The 19,902-nt window shown below is 61.1% G+C and overlaps 1 protein-coding gene across 1 annotated transcript; it reads right to left on the bottom strand.

Annotated features, from left to right (window-relative positions):
• Window positions 1-2,462: 2,462 nt before the first annotated feature.
• PANK4 (pantothenate kinase 4 (inactive)) lies at window positions 2,463-18,075 on the bottom strand. The gene is made up of 19 exons (XM_070385086.1): window positions 17,919-18,075; window positions 13,893-13,975; window positions 13,471-13,685; window positions 12,881-13,064; window positions 12,451-12,543; window positions 11,957-12,110; window positions 11,690-11,871; window positions 11,088-11,169; window positions 10,335-10,435; window positions 8,090-8,245; window positions 7,265-7,377; window positions 6,942-7,029; window positions 5,956-6,107; window positions 4,956-5,011; window positions 4,780-4,829; window positions 4,275-4,379; window positions 3,840-3,940; window positions 3,661-3,729; window positions 2,463-3,051 (listed from the first exon to the last, which is right to left on the bottom strand). Exons 1-19 carry the CDS (start codon window positions 18,040-18,042, stop codon window positions 2,838-2,840), a joined length of 2,322 nt encoding a protein of 773 aa, XP_070241187.1. The 5' UTR covers window positions 18,043-18,075; the 3' UTR covers window positions 2,463-2,837.
• Window positions 18,076-19,902: the final 1,827 nt, after the last annotated feature.

Below are 19,902 nucleotides of genomic sequence, written 5' to 3' on the forward strand. Positions count from 1 at the left end.
GACCGTTTAAGATTTACGTACACATTGAGGGATATTTAAATTTTTTAAGAGACAAAAGCTTCTACAATATGAAAATGGTGCCGTGTCCCTTCCCACTGTTCCCAGTCTCAGCCGTGTGGCGTGTGTGGGCGCGCGTCTGCCCGGTCCTGCTGTGCCAGGCCTGGTGTGCTTGTCAGGCGCCCAGGGTGACGAGAGCATGGCCATCCCCACAGACTGCTGGCTGGCTCTGCACAAACCCTGCTCTGTACGGGACGTTGTATATGCTTGTAAACTCCTGAACACAACTCCAATAAACACATCCGTGCTTGCCCACGTGGGCTCCTGGCTCACTCCCTCTCTGGCCCGTACACAGTGTTCCTGTTCCCTTACCTCTGTCCACGGATGGTTTGGCTGGACTTTGCCCGGGGCCAGGGCCACAACCCCAACTATCCTGTAGCCTGCCCACCCCACCAAGCCCTGCTTGTCTTGTCGGGGGCAGACGTTGGCACTGCCTGGGACCCCAGAGAAGTTCTGTGCACACACTTTCAGGACTACCCATCCCTGGAGAAGCTGGGGAGCTGGCGGGGTCCTAAGGAGGTCTGTCCACTCTTCCTGCTGAGAATCTGGCTGGCACAGGAGCCAGCTGAGGTGTCAGGGGCCACTCCAAGCCCTTCTGCAAGGGACAGTGCTCCTAGGGTACTCCCCGCCCAGGCTCAGCTTGGGGAGGCCACGGGCCCGCACCAGGACCAGCTCTGCGATCTGCGCTGAGGCCCCGGAGGCCATGAGTGCCAGGAACAGTGTCTGAAAGGCTGGAGGCTGGTGGGTGTGGATGACCTGGGGTGGGCGTTCTCTTGCCATGTCCCTTGTAGGTCCCAGGGACCTGTGCTGGTCACTTGCCCACATTCAGCAAAGGCCTGGGGGTGGGCAGCTGTACTGGCTCCACTTTCCTCCCCCCAGGCCCCCGGGAGCTGGCAAGGCTGCCTCCATCCTCTGGTCAGTCAGAGGGGCTCAGCCTGTGGAGCTGGAGCCCAGCCTCGGGAGGCAGGGCATCTGGGCTCTCAGGGTCTCTGGAACAGTGGGGGTGTGGACATGAGGGACACAGGCTGGGCGATCTATAAGGCTTGTTCAGTCCCAGGTGGGTGCTGCCTCTGTGGCCAGTTAACTTTCAGAGGCTGGCCTCAGCTCCTGGAGGCCCAAGGCCCTTCTGCTCCAGCTGAGAAAGGGAATGGAGGTGGCAAGAGGAGCAATGGGCGGGGCAGGTGCTCAGAGCCCTGAAGCCCTCTCACTGTGCAGCCCCTCAGGCTGCCCTGGCCTGTCCAATGATGCTCAGGGGCCCAGCCGGACAGGCGGGAAGACCTGTGAGGGGTCATGACCCAGGGCAAGTAGGGCTCTGATCAGACCCCTGGAGCCCTGCTGGGTGTCTGGGCTGGGTGCCCTCTGCACAGGGAGCCCCAGACCAGCCAGGACAGTGCTGCCTTCCCACCAGGGAGAAGGGGAAGACAAGGGGCGGCCTGGGCAGACCTCACAAAGGTAGCCACAAGAAGCTGAGCCGTGCCAGGGGTTGGGGGCAGTGTTGGGGTGGAGGTGGGGGAGCCCTGGAGGAAAGGGCCTCTCAGTCAGGGACCACACAGTGAGCAGGCCTGGCTGGGCCCTCTGCTCCCCCTGGCGGCCACTCACAGGAAAGCCGGCCCTTCTCTGCTGGCCCAGTAAGAGCTCTGAGATCCACCCAGGAGCAGGGCCAGTACTCAGGTCACCCGGGGTGGCTGCTGAGGTGCAAGACATGTCGCACACCTTGGGGTTCGGTGTAGGTCCCAGACCACCGAGCTGAGGCTCCTGGAATGGGGTACAGGGCCCTGGCTCCCCAGGCGCAGCAGCACAGGTGTGAGGGGGTCTTGGGGAAAGAGGACCAGGCCCCGGTCCCTGCAGGGACAGCCTCGCTGGCCTTCCTCAGCCGGCTTGTCCTCATGTTGCTGGGTTCTCCAGCGGCCCCGGGTGCTGGGCCGTTGGTCCTTCCCAGTGCAGAGGGCTGTTCTGAGGCTGGAGCCGTGGTGGCAGGGCCTCACGTAACTCCTCACTCCCGAGACCCTGGCACACGCAGGCAGCCTCACAGCTCCTGCACATCCACTTCTGCAGCGACCCAACATCTGCAGCTCATGTCCGGCGCAGCCTGAGGGACGGGTCCGGAGGGAGAGGAGTAACCTCCAGAGCCGGGCAGGGCTCTGAGCCTGGACGCCCACGTGGTCAGAGGTGCTCTGAGCAGGAGAACAGACCCATCACTAAGCCCAAGGGCCCTCGAGGGTCCTCGAAGCCAGGGCGTCCTCTCAGCAGGCTCTTGAGTCAGGAGAGCTGCTCAGAGCCCAGTCTGTCCCTGGGGCCATGGAGGGCAGGCGTGGGGGGAGGTCTTCTCCAGACACTCTGGAGGCCACCTAGGGAGAGACCCCACTGCCGGGCTTCCCAGGAGGGTAGACAGGCCCCCGTCACAGGAAACAGCAAAGGCAGAGGCGCTCCATTCTCACTCTGGAAACTCTATTTGCTGCGCCCCGACCTCGGCATCCTGTCAGAGGCGGATATGTATATATATTTATATATATATATGTATATATATATAAAAGATTATTTAACAGTTAAATAGATTCCAATACGAATGTCTCATGGGACAAAAGTTGTGTCTCCCACCACGAACACGGCAGCATTAAAGGAACACTGAGCCCAAGGCCATGAGCACTGGGCCCACCCCGGCGCACCCGGCTCCGAGTCACTGAAGCACAATATAAATATTTTGATTTGAACACGGTTCCCTGTTGCAGTCGAAATACATTCCTGACGCGTGACCAGCAGAGTAGCCCGGGGGCCGTGCCTCACTCAGCTGGGACCTCATACTTGAAGATGACACTGAAGAGCTGGCCGCCCAGCCGCTCAGCCAGCCAGGAGTTCTTGATGACAGCCAGCTTCAGGCTCTCGCAGCACAGCGCCGCATGGTAGTTGGTATGGACGGCACGGCCCATGCCCTCAATGACCACCAGGTCGGCACCACGCTCCCGCACCAGCACGGCCAGCCCCTTGTCCAGGCGGCTTTGGGGAGGAAGGAGGCAGTGAGGGAGGTGCAGGCAGGGGCCTCGAGCCCTGCACTGAGTCACACCCAGCCTCCTGCCAAAGGCAGTGACCCTGAGCTCACCAACTTTGTGGGCCCTGAGTCCAGCCTGCTCCCCAGACAACCAGCCAGGCAGCCGCCCTCCCAAGACCTGGGGATCAAGGCCTCGGGGACTTGCGGCAGCTGTGCTCATTTCTACAAGGCGGCTTGTCCTGAAAACTGGGCCTTCGTGATGCTTTTCTATTTGCATGGGGTTTTACTGTCCCCCCCACCCAGGGAGGGATGAAGTCGACACCAGAGAGGTGTCACAAGAAGAGACGGAGAGGCTGACACCCAGAGTCCCATGTTGCCTTTACATGGGTGGCGCCACCTTCTAGGAGCCCTGGATGGAGAGCTCTATAGCCATGAACTGATTATCTGAGAGCAACTACCCCCGGTGGGGAGATGGCCCCGCCACTTACAGGGGGACAAAGGGCCCCTGCTCCCTCCACCCACCCTCGCAGGTCCCCTGCCACAGGGCTGTGGCCAGCCCTGCTGACTTCTGCCTCGCCCAGGGGGCCCAGGAGGCCTGGGAGTGGAGGGCTACCTACCTGAGGTCCAGGCATGGGGAGCTGGAGCCTGTCTGCACCAGCAGGAGCCTCTCTTCTCTGAGCGCCGAGCTGCCGAGCATAGGGGTCGGCACTGTGAGGTGACACCCCAGGAAGCTGCCCCCCCGGGCCCCTGCCCCTGCCCCCTCAGGGTGCCGGGCCCAGCCTCCCACACAGCTTACTGGATGACGGGGTCCATGGCTGCAATGCGCTCGGCCACAATGAGGGATTCGCTATAGGTCACGTCGTTCAAGGCGGGTCCTGAGTTGCACGCCAGGATGACCTGTGGCAGGATGCCCAGCTCTTTAGCAACCATGATGGTGCCAGGCCAGCCTGGGCTCACCTGCCCGCCCCACACCCCTCCACCCCGGGGGCGCTGCTGGCCAAGAGCATGGCTTCTGGCGACCTCTCACGGCCTGGACAGCTCTCATGTCAGGCTGACCAAGGTCAGGCTGACATAAGCCCTGGAACCCGACACGTGGGGTCTCTTCCTCTCCTCCCGCCCTGCCGCGGCCTCCCTGGCACCTACCTGCGCACGGAGGAGCCCAGGGCAACGCCAACCCCACCGGGCGCAGGCGCGTGGGGCAAGGGTCCTGCCGTGTGGCCCCTACACTCACCTCCGTCCCTCTAGAGAGAAGCTCCCTGACAAAGGGGAAGACTCCCAAAATGACGTCTACTCCACTGTTATCTGCGAAAATTAAGGCACATTTGTGAGGGGGCCCCTGTAAGACAAAACCAGGACGTTCAGTTGGGAACAGGCGCGTCCAAGCGTTCCAGACACCTCCACAGTCCACTCCCCACAGCTGGGCAAGGGCTGCCAGGTTTGCCAGCGCCGGGGGCATGGGGCAGCCCCGGCCTCTTCCAGAACAGCTGGCCTGAAGGACCTCTGAGCTGAGGCCAGCGGCCTGATGTCTGTCCTGTGGGAGTCAGGCTCGGAGCAGGGAAGTCACCCTGTACTCCCAGCTTGGGGGCGGGGGAGACTGGTGAGCCCTTGGCTTACCCCAGGTCCCCCCTGGGCAGCTGTGCGTCCATCCCCTGCACTGCCGCCCGTCCTAGGAACCCCGCTCAGCCCCCTGCCCCCAGGCCCCGAGGGCACAGGACAGAGGTGTGGCGGCTGTGTACCTTCAGTCTCTGCAGCCATTTGCTGTAGGAGTCCACGAGCCAGGGCCGCTCTGTGGGAACAGGGACGAGGTCACCCACTGCCCGTTTCTCACCTGCCCCCGGCTTGGTTGGGACACGTGGCCCCCGCTACTCTCCCCCGAGTCTCCAGACCAGAGGCAAGCCCTGGGTGCCCCTACCTTGCAGCTTCTTTTTTGCCTCCTCGAACCCAAACTGCGGGTCAGACTCAAGGACACTGCACGGGGAGGAAGACACAAACAGTCACCCAAAGTCCAGACCTTAGCTTAGCCCTGACCTCAGCCCCCAGTCTCAGCTCCCTGACCGTAGCCTCTGACCTCAGCTCCGCTCCCTGATCTTAGCTCCGACCTCAGCTCCCTGACCTAAGCTTCCTGACCTTAGGCCCCAGACCTCAGCTTCCTGATCTTAGACCCTGAACTCAGCCCTGGCTCTCACACCCCCGACATCAGCTTCCCTGACCTCAGCCCCGACCTCAGCGCTGGCTGCCTGAGGCCCCGAGCTGGACGAGCGCACGGTCACCATCACTGCTGCCGCGTCCACCGGGGAGGGGGAGGTGTACAGGAGCCTCCGTGCTGCGGCCATAGGCCAGGCCCTGGGCAGTGCCGGCCACCAGCCTCGCCCAAGGGGTGGCAGGTATGTGGGCAGGAAGGGAGGTGGCGGCTTTCCGAGGAGCCCGGGTCCAGAAGCACCCAGGGTTGGACCGGGTGAGGCCCCTGCATGGCAGTGCCGCTTCTGTGGAGACGGAGGTGAGCCCAGGGAAGGCACTGAACGGGGGATGGGGGTCCTGGGAGGCGCACCCCGTGACCCAGGGCTGCTGAACTTGGTGAGGGACATGCTTCCTCCACACACCCTGTACCACCTCCATCTACTCTACATGGCCACCGTAAACGTGGAGTTTCCCACTGAAAAAACCCACACGCCTGCTCTCCTATGGAGAGGAAGGCTGACCCCCGTGCCTGTCCCGTCCACTCCTGAGGCCACAGGTGTCCAGCAGGGCCTGAGCTGTACCCCATCTGCTGAGACCCACTGCTGGTGGGCCAAGCTGAGCCAGCTGAGGCAGGGGTTGGGGCCACCCAGGGCCACATGTGGCCAAGGGGTTGCGGCTCTGAGCCTGAGCTGGAAAGAGGGGGCGGGACAGGCCAGGGGCAGGGAGGCACCTACTCAGAGACGGCTTTTGCACCCCAGTCAAAGACGTTGCCAGCCAGCAGCCCCTTCACCAAGGCCAGCTGCCTCTCCTCCCAGTCCAGTGCGTCCAGGGCACTGACCACCCTCTGGAAACACTTCAGCGCCACACCGTTGTCCTTCTGCTTCACCTGCGGGGAGACACATGTGAAGACACGGGCCAGCCTCCCCCAGCCCCCAGCACCTTGCTGGGACCTGCAGGAATACCACCAACCGTGGGCCTGCTCCCTAGGGGACAGGAGACCCCAAGTGCCGTCATCACAGGAGACCAAACACACCCAGGCCACGTCAGTTTAAAAATGGCACTGACGCACGGCAGTGGGGGTGGGAGAGCCAGGGGCGCTGGTGTCGGTGCAGGTTTCAACTGCACCCTGAGGGCTGGGGCCCAGGGGTGACTGTGCCATGGCCAAGGGCAGGGCAGAGCAGAGAAGAGCCAGGGCGGGGGCCCAGATCCTCATGGGCACTGCTGATCTGACCATGAAACCCTCAGCACACAGATCCCGTCCCAGACCCCTGTGTGCTGGGGAGGGTGGTGGGCAGAAGCCTGTGTGTCATGCTGGCCCTTGACCCCTCCCACTGCTCCTGGGCATGTGGCCTCCTGGTCAAAGAGCCCAAGGAGGTGCCTCCAGGCCGCCCACCAGGCCCTGGAAGGCCTGTCAGCAGAACAGACATCCTCAGGCACCAATTCTGAGCGTCCAGGCCGACCTCAGGAGGCGCCATCACCCACAGCCATACCAGCTGCTCGTCAGACCTGCGACTCTGCTCTGCTGAGATAGTCACCATGCTGCCTGCGATCGATCCACAGTTGATGCTGCTGACAGGCTGCCCAGGGCTTCTAGGGGATGAGGCCTCACCAGGGCGACTCTAGGGTACAGCCTGTTGCCAGGACCCCGCACCTCCCCATAAGCATGCACCTGCTCACCCACAAGCATGCACCCGCTCACCCACGAGAAGGCAGTGCTTACCTTGGAATAGGGGTCTGGGAAGTTAAACTCGTTCAGACAGTGCTCTCTCGTGTCCAGGAGGCTGCGCACAGTCAGGGTCCCATAAGCGCTGGGGACAGAGCCAGGTGGAAAGTGGCTGAGTGGGCTGGACAGCCAAGTACCTGCCCATTGCGCCCTCCACCTCCAGAGATGTCCTCAAGGTGTCAGATGCCAATAGGAGAAGCCCAGGAAGCCAGTGGGTGGTGAGGCTGGGTAGGCACCGGGCTGTGCTTAGGGCCCCCAAGCGTGGGGGAAGGGCACCCAGCTTCCGGAACCTGGCCTGGGTGGGTGCAGGGGCCACTCACAAGGGCTGGTGCCGCAGCGTCTGCAGCTTGTTCCAGTACTTCTGCCGGAACTTCTCGGCCCTCTCGGCTGCGTCCACAGAGCCCGGTTGGCTTGCCACAGCACGTTTTACGACCTATCAAGGACAGGGTGGCCAGCGGTGCTTAGGGCAGCCCCAAGCCCATGGATGGCAGGCTCACCCGCCTGCCATGGCAGCCACTGGGGGCTTCCCCTGCCATTTGGAAACGGGGTCGCCACTGCCCTGACCCAAAGCTCATGTTCGTGTCCTCCGATATGATCCCCGGGGCCCACCAGCCACCAGCTCCCATCTGGCCAAGGGGACAGGCAATTCTGGACCATCCTCAGAGTCCGTGTGGGCAGGGCGGGACCCTCACTCTGAGGACAGATCCCATGGGCCTCTCTCAGGGGCTCCATGGAGAAGGAGGTGCTCCTAGGGGGCTCTGTGGCCTTGAGACGTGACTAGCCTGAGTCCCGGGGCCAGCCCCTGCTGCTCCTGTGCCTCTGCAACCCGCCTGCCTTCTCAGGAAACACGGGTTGCCAGGCGAGCCAGTGAGGATGAGCTTCGCTGACACCATGTCCCAACCAGATACGACGGAGAGCCACATTTCTGAACTATAAACAATGCTGCAAATAAACAGCTCCTGGAAAAGTCCCTGTCCTTCACCATGCCTCTAGTGACCCCTTGGGAACCCGAGGCATTCAGAGATGGCCGTGTTCAAAGGCCCACAGTCACCTTTCCTGACGGTTGGGTGTCTTACTCCTGGGGGGATGTCCAGCTCCGTTCCCATCCCTCACCCCACCCCTACCCCACCAGCTCTGATCCTCACCCCGTCCAGGGCCTCCTCAAAGCAGGTGAGCCAGTACTTGCGGGCCAGGGCGTCATCCGTGAGGTCAACTGTGTCGGGTACATAGGAGGATGGGTCCAGAAGGAGAGGCAGGTTGACCAGTGGCCTCTCCAACCGGTCCATTTCCAGCAAGTCGAACTGGAAGGATGAGAAGCAGGTAGGTCCGTCAGCCATGTCTTTTCAGAAAAATCAAAACCCGCTCCTGCAAGTTTAAGAACCGGCTTCTCTGCACAAAGGGAAGCTGTCCCATGGTAAGTGGACAGCCCCATTCCCCCCATCTCTGGGCCCCTCACGTCCTCTCTCAGGTGGGTGTCCCCTCCACTTGTCGGGCCTGAGCCTGACGCCCTGACCTCCTGGACACCCTCTGTTCTCCTGCTGCACCCTGTGTGCTGTGCTCTAAGCTCGGGACCCTGTGCACACAGCCACCTGCCTGGTCCTCACCTCTCCTACTGGGGGTGCCACTGCCACCATCCTCACTCCCTGCCCAGGGGGCCCGTCCTGCAGCTCCTGCCCAGAGCCAGTTCTCCAGCAAGGACACACTGCCCCTCCTGAGGTCCCAGTGCCAAGCCACTGCTCCCACCACGCTGAGAGGGCCTGGACACTCGAGGCTGACGCCAGTGTCATGGGAATAAAGGGTTCCATGTACTCGGCCCTGACCTCAGATGAGAACTGGGGCGGGCAGCCATTCCAAGGCCACAGGAGCGAGCTCGGGCTCGCCCGCCAGGTGCCCCCACAACCCTCCAGGGAACTGCCCCCCTAGGAGTGCTTCTGACGGGCCCACTAGTGGGTTGGGGCAGCAGGTGTGCTTGGAGCCAGGGATGGTCGGGATGAGAAGATCCACCCCATGAGGGAAGGACTGGTTTCGAGGATGCCCCTGAACGTGTGTTCAGCAGAGTGAAAGCTGCCGTGTTCCCAAGGGGGTCAAAGGTGGCGGTCTCCAGCTGGGCCGGCCTACAAGGGCTCCCCCACCTCCCTGATGGGTGGGAGCTCAGATCTGAGCTGGACCTCATCTAGGCCACGATACTCAGAGAAGCATCTCTAGGACACAGTGGGGATCCCCACACCCACCCGAAAGGCTGCAGGGAGCCCAGCACACCAGATGGGCGCAGGTCCTAGAGGGTGACTGTGTGCACGTTAGGGCTGGCTGAAGGGTTTCTAGCCTTCCCACCTGCCCATTTAGTTTTGCAACCTGTAGAGCAGGGATCTGCATTGCCTGCCCTCCGAGAATCAGAAACGGGGCCTGGAGGATGTTGGGCCTTCCTCTGAAAATCAGTCACAGCTCTGACCAGGCCTGGGCCTCACCACCCCTGCCCTAGGCACCTGCACTCAGAAAGGACCCAGCTACCCTGCATGGCTGGGCTGGGTGTAAAGGACGCAGCGTGGAGCATGGGCCTCGCCTGGGAACCAGGGCTGCCACATGTCGGGGGCTCCCCCAGGAGAGAGACGTGGATGATGCACATTCTCACCATGTTTATGCCAACTTTTTAGAAACTACATCCACAAATGAAAAGCAGTCTTTCCTCTAAACAGCCCACAGGCTTGTCCTGAAGGAGGCGCCCCGACCCGCAGGCCCAGACCCGGCTCCTGCAGGCTTGGCCTGTCCTCCTGCCCCACGTGGTTCTCACAGCCGCTCCTGGGCTATTTGGGATGTGCTGTCAACAAGCCAGCAACAGCGTTCAAACAGTGCCCTGGGCCAGGGTGGGTCATGTGAGACTGCCCAGTCCCACCTTAAAGCCCCACTCCACATCAGCTTCACAGGCCTCCTCAGCCCAAGGGGAGACTGAGCAACAGGCAGTATTTCCCAAGGACAGCAAGCTCTCCACGCCAGGGACTGCTGGGGAGCTGTCGTGCAGAGAACATGACTTAAGAGAAGGGGTCCCACTGGGTTTTCACTTGATTGTGCTGTAAACGGGCCAGAGCTCTGGAGAGAGATCCCCAGCCTCCCTAAACTTTATCTTTGTTCTGCAGACACGGGAAGGACTGCATGGCTCTGGGGCTCCAGCTAAATGTCTGTAAAAGCTGAGATGTTATAGAAGGAAGGAGGAAAGTCAGCTGCAGGTACAAACATCACTCTTCAACCCCCAGAGTATGTGGTTTGAGACCGGCCTGCACCAGGAAGGGGCAGGATTGAGCCTGGCTGCAGCAACACAGGGCCTCTCTTGGGGGACCACAGAGAGTCCACAGAGGTGGCGCACGTGGGACCCAAGGCCCCTGACTCCGTACTCACAGTGCCGCTCCTTGCCCGCTGGGTGGGGCAGAGCTCGGGCGATGAGCTCATGAGCCCGGAGCTGCCGGCGTAGTTTTCTCCCCAGCTGTACTGGTTTGGGTCTGCAGGACAAGAGACCCAACGTCAGGGGGCGAGCAGCTCGGCAAGCTACAAGCCGGGGATGGCTGGGCCACATCTGGAGGACCAGCCACTGAAGGTCTCCCTGGTGCCAGGCTGTTCTGCTGTGCTATTTCTCATGGGCTCAGAGACCTGGCAAGATAATCACTGAGACCTTTCCAAGCTTCTGAAAGGCCTCCCTGGTTTATCTCATCTCACGTAAGAAACTGGACTCAAGGACACGGTGAGGTCAGCCCATGCCACTCTGATTGGTGTTGATCCCAAAGAAGCCTGCCTTGCGCTTCTGGGGACAGAATCACACCTGCGACTCCTTCACGTGTCCTTCAAAGAGGACAGACCGGAAGCACATCTCAACAGCTGGAGAGATGGTGGCAAGGGGCCAAAGGGTGCAGGAGGGCCAACGTCACGTGTGTGGAGCCTCTGCATGAAGCCCGCCATGCACGAGGATCCTGTGGGCTGATTACATGGCACCCATGTGAGTTGGTTTCCACTGGCTCCTCAGCGATCACAGGAAAAGTTCCTGCCACTGCTGGGAGGGGCCCATGAAGCCCCCACATCCCACTCACAGCCTCCCTGAAACCTCCCCTTCTGGCATTGCTGGACACGGGCCAGGACCCATAGCCGGGCTGCACTCACTGTCTTGCTCGGCTCCTTTGAGGAAGGCTCCGATGGCGCCCAGGTAGCCTTCGTGCCTCAGGAACAGTGCCTGGACCTCCCCCTGCCACAGAAACAGCCCTGAAGCCAGCCTCGCACACACAGCACTTGGCCCAAGAACACACATCCACCTGAGGCAGGAGTCCTCCCTCCCAACACGGTGAAGCCTGCCCACAGTGCACTGGCCCCCGGGACTGTACGCACACATGGAGTTTAAAAGCCTACCACCTAGAGCATGTGGAGCGTCTTCCACAAAAACAGATAGCCACCCAGTTTCCTGTGCCCACCAGGTATGACACGCCCCCGCAGCACCCCAGCCTCAAAGCTCACCCAGAGCTCTGTGAGAGGCAGTCCCTGGACCTCACCCTTAGCAACATGCCAAACTCAGGGACGGCCACAGCGCCCCAAACACAGGACACCCAAAGCTAGAGGGTGGGAAGGGGCTGCGGGCTGGTGTTTGGGGCACTCAGTTTCTGGTCCTGCCTCGCTGCCCCCTCCCCTCAGGCCTGCTAGTTTTAGAGACACGGTAGAGGGGAGGCTGGGCTGAGGGCGGGCAGGGCCAGGAAGGCAGTGCAGCTTGTTACCTTGGAGAAGAAGTTGATGCTGTAGGTGATGGTACGCATGGTGACCGGATGGCCGCGGATGAAAAAGCCGCCAAAGTACACGCGGTCCAGGCAGTGGAGCCTGGCGTAGAGGCAGGCGAGCTGCCCGATGTCATTGCTGATCATGTGCAGCAGGCTCTTGGCCATGTCCTCCTTGGAGAACTCTGGGGGACGGAAGCAGTGCGCTGGGCAGGCAGCCGGGTGGGCGCTGTGCACCGCGGTGAGCGAGAGCAGGCGCAGGGCCAGTACCTTGGTCCGCGGTGGCAGACTTCCCGAAGCTGCTGGCGATGAGGTTGCCGCTTAGCCCCAGGGTCTCGTGGGCCCCTCCATAGATGTCCTGAACCAGCATGTCCACATTCGTGTGCTGGCCTCTGGAGGCCAGCTGCAGCAGCTCATCAAACTTCTGGGGGACAGAGCAGATGGGGCTGTCAGGGACCGCGAGCTGGCGGAGCTCCCCAGCCAGCCCCACAGCACGTGAAGGATGCCAGCCGCCAACCGGGGCCATCTCAAGACATGGCCCTGGGGGCGCGGGGCAGGGGGAGGTGGGCATCCTCTTTGGAGCACCCAGCCGGGTGATGCTCTGGCCATTCAGATGCCCATCCTCCTGAGGCTAAGTAACAGGAAGAGACCAAGGGGAGAGCCACTTGCACACAACCCCCGCCAAGCACAAGCCCCAACCCCACAGCCTTCCCTTTCTGGAGGGAACTGCAGCCAGAAGCATCCAACCCTAGTAGCCAAAATACCTTTGTCTTGGTGAGCAGAGCCCCAAGCCCCCAGAAGGTGCCGCCCCCGATGGAGCTGCCGCCAATCCACTCGAACCTGTCCTCTGTCTCCACCTGGAGCAGAACAAGGGCAGATGCATCAGCAAGCAGGCCCCCAGCCACCGGCCAGCAGGTCCTGCGGCCAGCAGATGTGGCGACTCGGGGTATCCCCTACCCGTGTTACAGCCCTCTTGGAGGCCAAGTCTGGGGACGCTTGGCAGGTGCTCATGGTGGGAGTAGAGATGCCACCTCCCACAGCCAGCTGGTGTCCAGCACTCTGCCTGTGGCCCATGAACACCAGAGCCAGGCCCAAGTGTGCCTGTGTCCCTATGCCTAGCACAGCTCTGACACATAGCCAGGGCTCGACACGCCACTGTGGAAGCCCCGCCCTCTTCCACAAGCCAGGCCACACCTTCACGATAGAGACCCCTGAGCCGATGTTGACCAGGAGATATGGGAAGATGTTGGGGTGGTTCGTCTGAAACCGGAACTCAGGGTCGGAGTCTTTCTGGTACACGAAGGCTTCGTGTGGGATGTTCTTCAGCACAAAGTTGCAGCCCTTGATCAGGCAGGTCATCACATCCTCCTTGTCAACCCTGAGAGAGAAGGGCCCGCTCACTGGAGCTGGTGTGCCCATGGACCCCAGAGCCTCCATCCAGTGGGCCAGGGAGCCTCATGTCACCACGGGAGCGGGCAGACTTGGTCTCGGGGTTCCCCTCCCTTTCAGCCCTCGCCCCCCCACTCCCCTGCACAGTTCCCTTCCTGAGGTTTGGCCACCCAAATCCCACTGCAGCTGGCCCAGAGCCTGACCTCAGGCCCATGGCCCCTGGCAGCTCCCCAAAGTCTCACTATGGTCGTGGGGTCTCAGGAATCCCCAGAGCAGGGAGGAGGGGGTGTATAGCAGCTGGGCCACTGTGGTCATTACTTCAGAGCCCGACCCATGAGCCGAGGCCAACCAGCCTCTGAGCTCTCACCGCACCCCATCCCAAGGTCCATACTTACTTCAACTGCAGCTTTTCTTCGATGAGGTCTTTGAACTTGTATGCCCCACCCCCAGTCGCCTGGATGACCTTGGTCTCAGTGTTGACGAGGTGGTCTTTAATGAAGTCCAGGCAGGCTTCTATGTAGGTGTTTTCAAACTTTACAAAGTGCAGCCTGGCGGTTACCTCCTCTTGGACTGAGATCTCATAGGGTGGCTCGTGGTCCTGCTCTGTGTCCTGGGGAGAAGTTGGGGGACTGCGTGTGTGCATTGCCTTGGGGAGGGGGCAACGCTGAGACACAGCCCCAAGCACCCACAGCAGTGCTGACGCATGTGGGAGCCAGGGGCATGAGCGGGGGCAGAAGGGGAGCTGAGCTAGGAGGCACAGAGGGGTGTGAGCATTCAACAGTGCCAGGGCCTGCCCAGGCCCCTCCCATAAGCTCACCTTGCCAGAGTAGTCGAAGGACCGCACCTTGGCGACTTTGTGCTGCACGGTGGAGTAGTAGGCCAGCTTGGTCAGTGACCCGCCTGCGGGGGAGACACGGACGCGGCAGATTCAGGAGCGGCTGGAAGGGACCTGAGGCTGCCCCTCCACAGGCCCTCCTCTGCCAGACCTGGGTCCTGCCCACGAGGTGTTTGGTGCTACTTGAACTTGAAAAGCCTGCAGGGCACCAAACAGAGGAAGGGAGTGAACTATGAGACCCCAACCCTTTGCCTTCCTTGAAAAGAAAGGTCTGTTCTTCCTCAGAGCCCAGCTGAAGTGGTAACTGTCTGTCTCTCCTAGAGGAGCAAAGAGACAGGGCTGCTTCTGGGTGACCTCAGTGACTGCTGGTGGTTTAGGAAAATTCGGTTTCAAGCTTTGATCATGAGGATGAACCAAAGGAAAAAGTTGATGAATCTACTGTTTTCACTGAAAAGCACACCCTTGACAGTCCATGGAGAAGCGGTGGAAGAGGCACTAAAAGGAGCATTTATCAGAGTGGACAGGTTGGGGAGGGACTGTTTTCACCAGGAACATGGAAGGAAGGGCCCCGGGAGCAGCCACCCGAAGCCTGGAGTCGCCAGGGAGATCAGCAGCAGGACTCGTTAACGCCCCTGGCATGTGACCGAGAATGGAACATCAGGAAGCAGATGAGGCCTTTGGGCAAGTTAAAAAGATGCCCAGAGTGGTCCTTTCTGGAGTCAGAGAGGAGGCATCAGGGAGGCTCCAGGTGATGCAGGGCTGTGAAAGCAGCCAACCACACACAGAGTAGAGAGAGGCAAAGGCTCAGCTCTGCAAAGCGACTTCAGAACAAACTGTGCTTCTCAGAAGGCCCGACAAAAATAAGGAGGAAGCCCTCGTCATGAGAGGAAGGTTAAAATCATCAACAACCATTGTTTTGTGACACAACACCAAGGGAGCATACAGGAAATGCTCAAGTCACAACACGCATCTGGAAACACCCCTGTACCCGAGGGCCACGGCTCTTCCAGGTAACAAAAATCAAAGCCCCATTTCTGAGACCAAGCGCACTGTCCTGGTTGGAGCCGCCCACGTGGCAGCGTGGACAGGGCCTCCAGAGACATCCTGTGAGCCAGCCTCATCAGGCACGGAGGGGCCCACGTCCAGTTACTGAATCCACTGTCCTGGGCTTGCTCCCATCCCGAGGCCATGAGCTTAAGACACAGAACTTGGCTTTAAGCCTCCTTATCCCTCCTCCCTGCCCCCAATCCCAGCTTGGCCCGCAGCACCTTTCACTGAAATGCCTGTTGCCGGATTCACCTCTATGAACAAATCTTTTCCTAAAAAGAGGCAATACAGGACCTCCCTGGAGGTCCAGTGGGTAAGACTGCTCCCCACCCGCCGGTTCAGTCGATCCCTGATTGGGGAACTAAGATACTACATGCCACATGGCGTGGCCAAAAAAAATCATGCACACACCGGCAAATGCAAAGGGATGAAGACCTATCTGACAAGCTCATCAGAAGTTACTATCAACAGACTCTCTGGTCACAGAAATCCAACTGCAGATGGTGTGTTCTCCAGGTCAGCTACATATCACAGCCATGACTGTGATGGTTTGTGGGGGACCCTGGGGGGTGTGGTTAGCTGGGTTCTGTGCACTGCACATCATGTGCACCAAGTGGGAGAAGCCTGGCCCTGCCCAGACTTGTCACCCAGCCCTGCTGAGAGCAGCAGAAGGGGTCAGTGGTGTGGGTGCAGCCTTTGCTCTGTCTGAGCCCAGATATGCTCACAGGGCAGCATGCAGGAGCCTGCGGGGACCAGGAGATCCCGGCTGCTCTCAGGTCCCCTGGGATTAGACTGCACGTCAACCTGTCCTCCCCCGGCTCCACACGCCACAGCAGACAAGGGCAGTGACCAGGTACACCCACACAGCACTGTGCTCTCTGGTGGACACCATGGGCTCTCCAGGCCTCCTGCCCACCCCACCCTCCCCACCTTGGGGCCCACAGCATCTCTGACTGATGGGAGGAACCTGAGCCAAGACCCGTTCATCCAGATCCCTGGGGGCCTGGGTGCGCAGTCCCTCCTCTCTAGGCACCCAGAGGTGCAGGACATCGCTGCACACATTCTCGCCCTGCGGCCCCTTCCGCTTCACCCAAGGAACCCTCCCCCGGCCCAGGAGAAACCTGGAGTCAGAGCTTCCCTGGTGGCACAGTGGATAAGAATCCATGTCTAGGAGACACAGGTTCGGTCCTTGGTCTGGGAAGGCCCCATGTGCCAAAGAGCAACTCAGCCTGTGAGCCACCATGACTGAGCTGGGCCTCTGCAGTGAGCTGCAACTAACTCCTGAAGCCTGAGCACCCCAGAGCCCATGCTCTGCAACAAGGAAAGTCACCACAGTGAGAAGCCTGCAACTAGACAAAGTCCGTGCAGCAACACAGACTGAGTGCAGCCAAAACTAAAACAAAACAAAAAGCTGGTGTCAAATCAGCTTCAAGTATGTGTTGATACAAAGCCTCCCTGAGGCTTTTGAAGCAGGGACTCCACCAGCAGACAGGGGTGCCCCACCACAGAGAGGAAGGGGCTCTCTGAGGACCCTGCAGCTGAGCCCTCCTGGATGGAGAGGCTTGGGGAGGGGAGACAAAAGAGGGAGCCTGCTTGTAAACCGAACACTGACAAGCACTCTGGCTTTGCAGATTCCCGGCTGAGGACCACTGCCCCAAGTGGTCCTTCAGCAGCTAGCTGCACTAGCAAAAGTCAGTCCTTACTAGCAATGAACATGTCCTTAACAGACAGAGGACCCAGACCGGAGGTGGAGGGCGGCGGGAATGGCGGATTTCAGAGAGGAAATAAATACAAACACTGGAAACATCCCTTTGGGTCTGCCAAGGAACCTTGATTAGGGAGGACAGGCAGGCACTCCTCCCTTTGCAGAGACAAGCTGGGGCCACACCAAACAATCGAGGTAAGACTTGTGGCCAGGAACTTTTTGGGAGCACTTCAGAAACCAGTTAGGTGCGGCTGGCTGGAGCAGAACTCCCAGAGCTAGGGCAGCAGCAGCACCAAGTTTAGAAGCTCAGAGCACAGGACCAGTGGATTGGGGTCACCTCCGGAGTGAGCAGGGCTCAGAGGACAGCGGTAGGGCTCAATCGAGCCCCCAAGCTGGGCCTCCGCTCACCGTCTTCCAGCCCAACGTCCACGAGGGCATCGTTCTGGCAAGTCTCCCCCAAGGAGGACGAGCTCCCGCTCACAGAGCTGCCCATGCCCGCCCTCTGCTAGGCTCCGCCCGGCTTCGCGCTTTGCAGGTTGGGACTCAAGGCGCTTCCCACTTCCCTGGATGCCTTCCACCCAAGCCCCTGATTCCAGGGACTCCCAAAGACGGGGGGCGGGGCGGCCCAACCCCTCCGGGGAGGATCGCACGGTCAGTCCCAGCGTTTACTGAGCGGCCATGCCTGGCCAGGCGCGTGGGGGTCCCGGGCGCTCAGGCTGAAGCCTGGACTGGCCACTGACCAGCCGGGTCTCCGCGCCTCAGCGACCACATCTGAGAAATCGATCGCCGGCAGGCGTCAGCGCGTCGGGGAGGGAAGAGGGCCCCGTGGGGGTCGAGTCCTCCAAAACCCTGGCCCCAGATACTGGGTCCCCGATCTCCCGCCAGCGGGGAGACGCCCCGCGCGGCGGCCGAACCCCACCCCACCCCCGCTCCGAGGCGGAGTGCCAGGGCGGCCGCCCGGCTGCTTCTCCCTCAGGACTGCGAGCCCCGGCATGCCCTGCTCCGGCCACGCGGCGCCTGCTGGGAGCTGCAGTCCGGTCGCCGCGGCAAGGGCGCGCGCGCCGGCAGCCCACAGACTACAAGGACCGAAAGGCTGTACGCGCCAGCCGTCGTAGACCACAAGGCCCGACAGGCCGTGCGGCACCAGCGGCCCGCGCCCCGCCCTTCGTCCTTGCCACCACCCCGGCCCTCCGGCCCCGCCGCCCGCACCCACGCCTGCCCACGCCGCCCTTCTCCCTGTGCCAGCCCGCGGCGACCTATGTCTATGGCGAAGCGCTTGGCGTTCTCCAGGTTGCGGAAGATCTCGTCGGGGGGCAGCGTGATGCTCTTGTCCAGGCTGTCCCCGCTGCTCCCGCTGCCGCTCGCTCCACACTCCGCCATTTTGAAAGTGCCCGGCCAGCCTCATCAGCCATGGAGATATATGCGCATATATTTGACTGCTAAACGCCTCCCGCGCATAGATTATGCTAATGAGCGTCCGCGCCGGCCCCGCCCCTCCCGCCGCCGCCGCCGCGGTGAAGACTGGAGGGAGGACACAGGCCGGCGGGCGGGGGTCTTAAGAGCGAAGACAGCGAGGCAACTGAACGCAAAACCTCTGGGCTGTCGTCGTCTCTGTTCTTTCACTGAGCTAGCTGGCTGCTGACCTCGTGTGATATGAGCTAGTGCAAAGAGGGCACCTGGAACGTGCAGACCACCAGAGAGACCAACTCCTGCACGCGAAGGCGCTTGTGACCCCACCAGACTGGTTCCCTAGGAGCACAGGCCCGTCGCTGCCAAAAATCCCATGCAAACGGGGAGAGTTGGGTACCTTGCTCTCTAGGGCCCCCTCCCCCACCCCACCGGGGTGGCAGATACCCTTGCAGCTGGGCAAGTGTGTTTTGATGGCGAGATCCTCAGAGTGCAGGGGAAAGCATCTTCCTCGTGGAAGATGGAGTCTGTGGGAGTTTGCAGGGAACAAGCTGAGAAAGCTCCCAGATGGTGTTGGGGACAGACTTCAGGGCCCATCTCTGGAAACCGTGGAAGGCTTGGAGACTCTTAAGGGACGTGTACCCCTAAAAGGCAGTGGGAGCTTTGCGAAGGAGCCCAGGGTTGGAAGCAGACAGTATGTCAGGTACCTTTGGCACCTGCCTCCTCGGTGCCAAACTCCTGGGCCAGTTACTTTGGGTTTCGACCTCAGCCTCTGTCTGAGCATACCACAGGCTGCCTGGCAAGGCCCATTGGAACACAGACCTGTGAGCAGCACAGACTCAGAGCTCCAGGGTGATTCAGGCAGGGCTTCAGGAGAGGGAGGCAGCCTGGCAGGCTGGCCTGGCCACCAGGCTGGCCTGGAAACACACCCACAGGGATGGTTCAACCACGTGTCTGGCACACAAACAGTAAACTTGTGGGTGTGGGAGGGGCTGCTCCCAGGGCTCAGCAGGGACCCGAGGGCAGAGCAGCACTGTGCTCCTCTGGAAGGGGTGCTGTGGACCTCCCCTCCAGAGTGGACAGAAAGGGTTGGAAGGCAGGGCCAAGAGAGGTGCTGAGGAGGAAGGAGGGCCGGCTGGCCTGGGTGCTTCTGGGTCTCTGCAGACTCAACCAACACCCTGTGCCTGCCTAAAAATAGACAGCTGCCCTTTCTGAGGCGAGGGCTGGCCCTCCTGTTGCCAGCACTGCCTGTCTCAGCCCTGGTGAGTGGTCAACCTGCAGGGAGGCAGGCCAGCCACCTCTGGGCTGGCCAGGAAGGTGCCCCAGGGGCTGGTCCAGGGACACAGGGGCTCCAGATGTGTGGGGAGGACCGTGGAGGGGAATGTCTTTCGTGTTTGGCACGACTAAACCCCTTTGACTGCGGTGAGAGTGCTTCAGGCTATGGGGTCCCTTTTAGCCTCCACTCTCACCCCCACCTGCAGAGAGCTAGTGAGAGGTCTAAGGCAGGAACCCAGGCGCCCCGCCACGCCCCCTTACTGCACAAGGGGACCCAAGGTGTTCAGAGACCCTCTCCCCTCCAGCCTGCCTCTCCCTTGCTTCCCTGACTCCCAGTCACTTCCGGCCCCACCTACTTGTCCCCTCACTCCTCATTCCCAGCTTCTCTTCCCTCCCTGCCGGTCAACCCTGCTTCCTAGCACCCCTGCTTCTCCTCTGCTTCCCCCTCCTCCCTCCCTCCTCAGCCGGAGCCCAGCCCTTCTTCGGGTGTCCAGGGGGTCATTAGCAAGGACAGCGCCCACCTGTGGCTGCATATATCACAATAGTGCCTACTCCTCT

This window comes from Bos mutus, chromosome 16 (assembly GCF_027580195.1).
Source record: "Bos mutus isolate GX-2022 chromosome 16, NWIPB_WYAK_1.1, whole genome shotgun sequence".
Classification (NCBI taxonomy): domain Eukaryota; kingdom Metazoa; phylum Chordata; class Mammalia; order Artiodactyla; family Bovidae; genus Bos; species Bos mutus.

What these genes read in the sequence shown, in the direction of transcription:
- PANK4 (XM_070385086.1), bottom strand. Translation starts at nt 18,042, where the DNA reads ATGGCGGAGTGTGGAGCGAGCGGCAGCGGGAGCAGCGGGGACAGCCTG. An exon ending in GAAGAAAAGCTGCAGTTGAA is followed by an intron (nt 13,065 to 13,470) that starts GTAAGTATGGAC and finishes CTTCTCTCTCAG; the next exon opens with GGTTGACAAGGAGGATGTGA. An exon ending in TCCCCATGCCTGGACCTCAG is followed by an intron (nt 3,052 to 3,660) that starts GTAGGTAGCCCT and finishes TCCTCCCCAAAG; the next exon opens with CCGCCTGGACAAGGGGCTGG.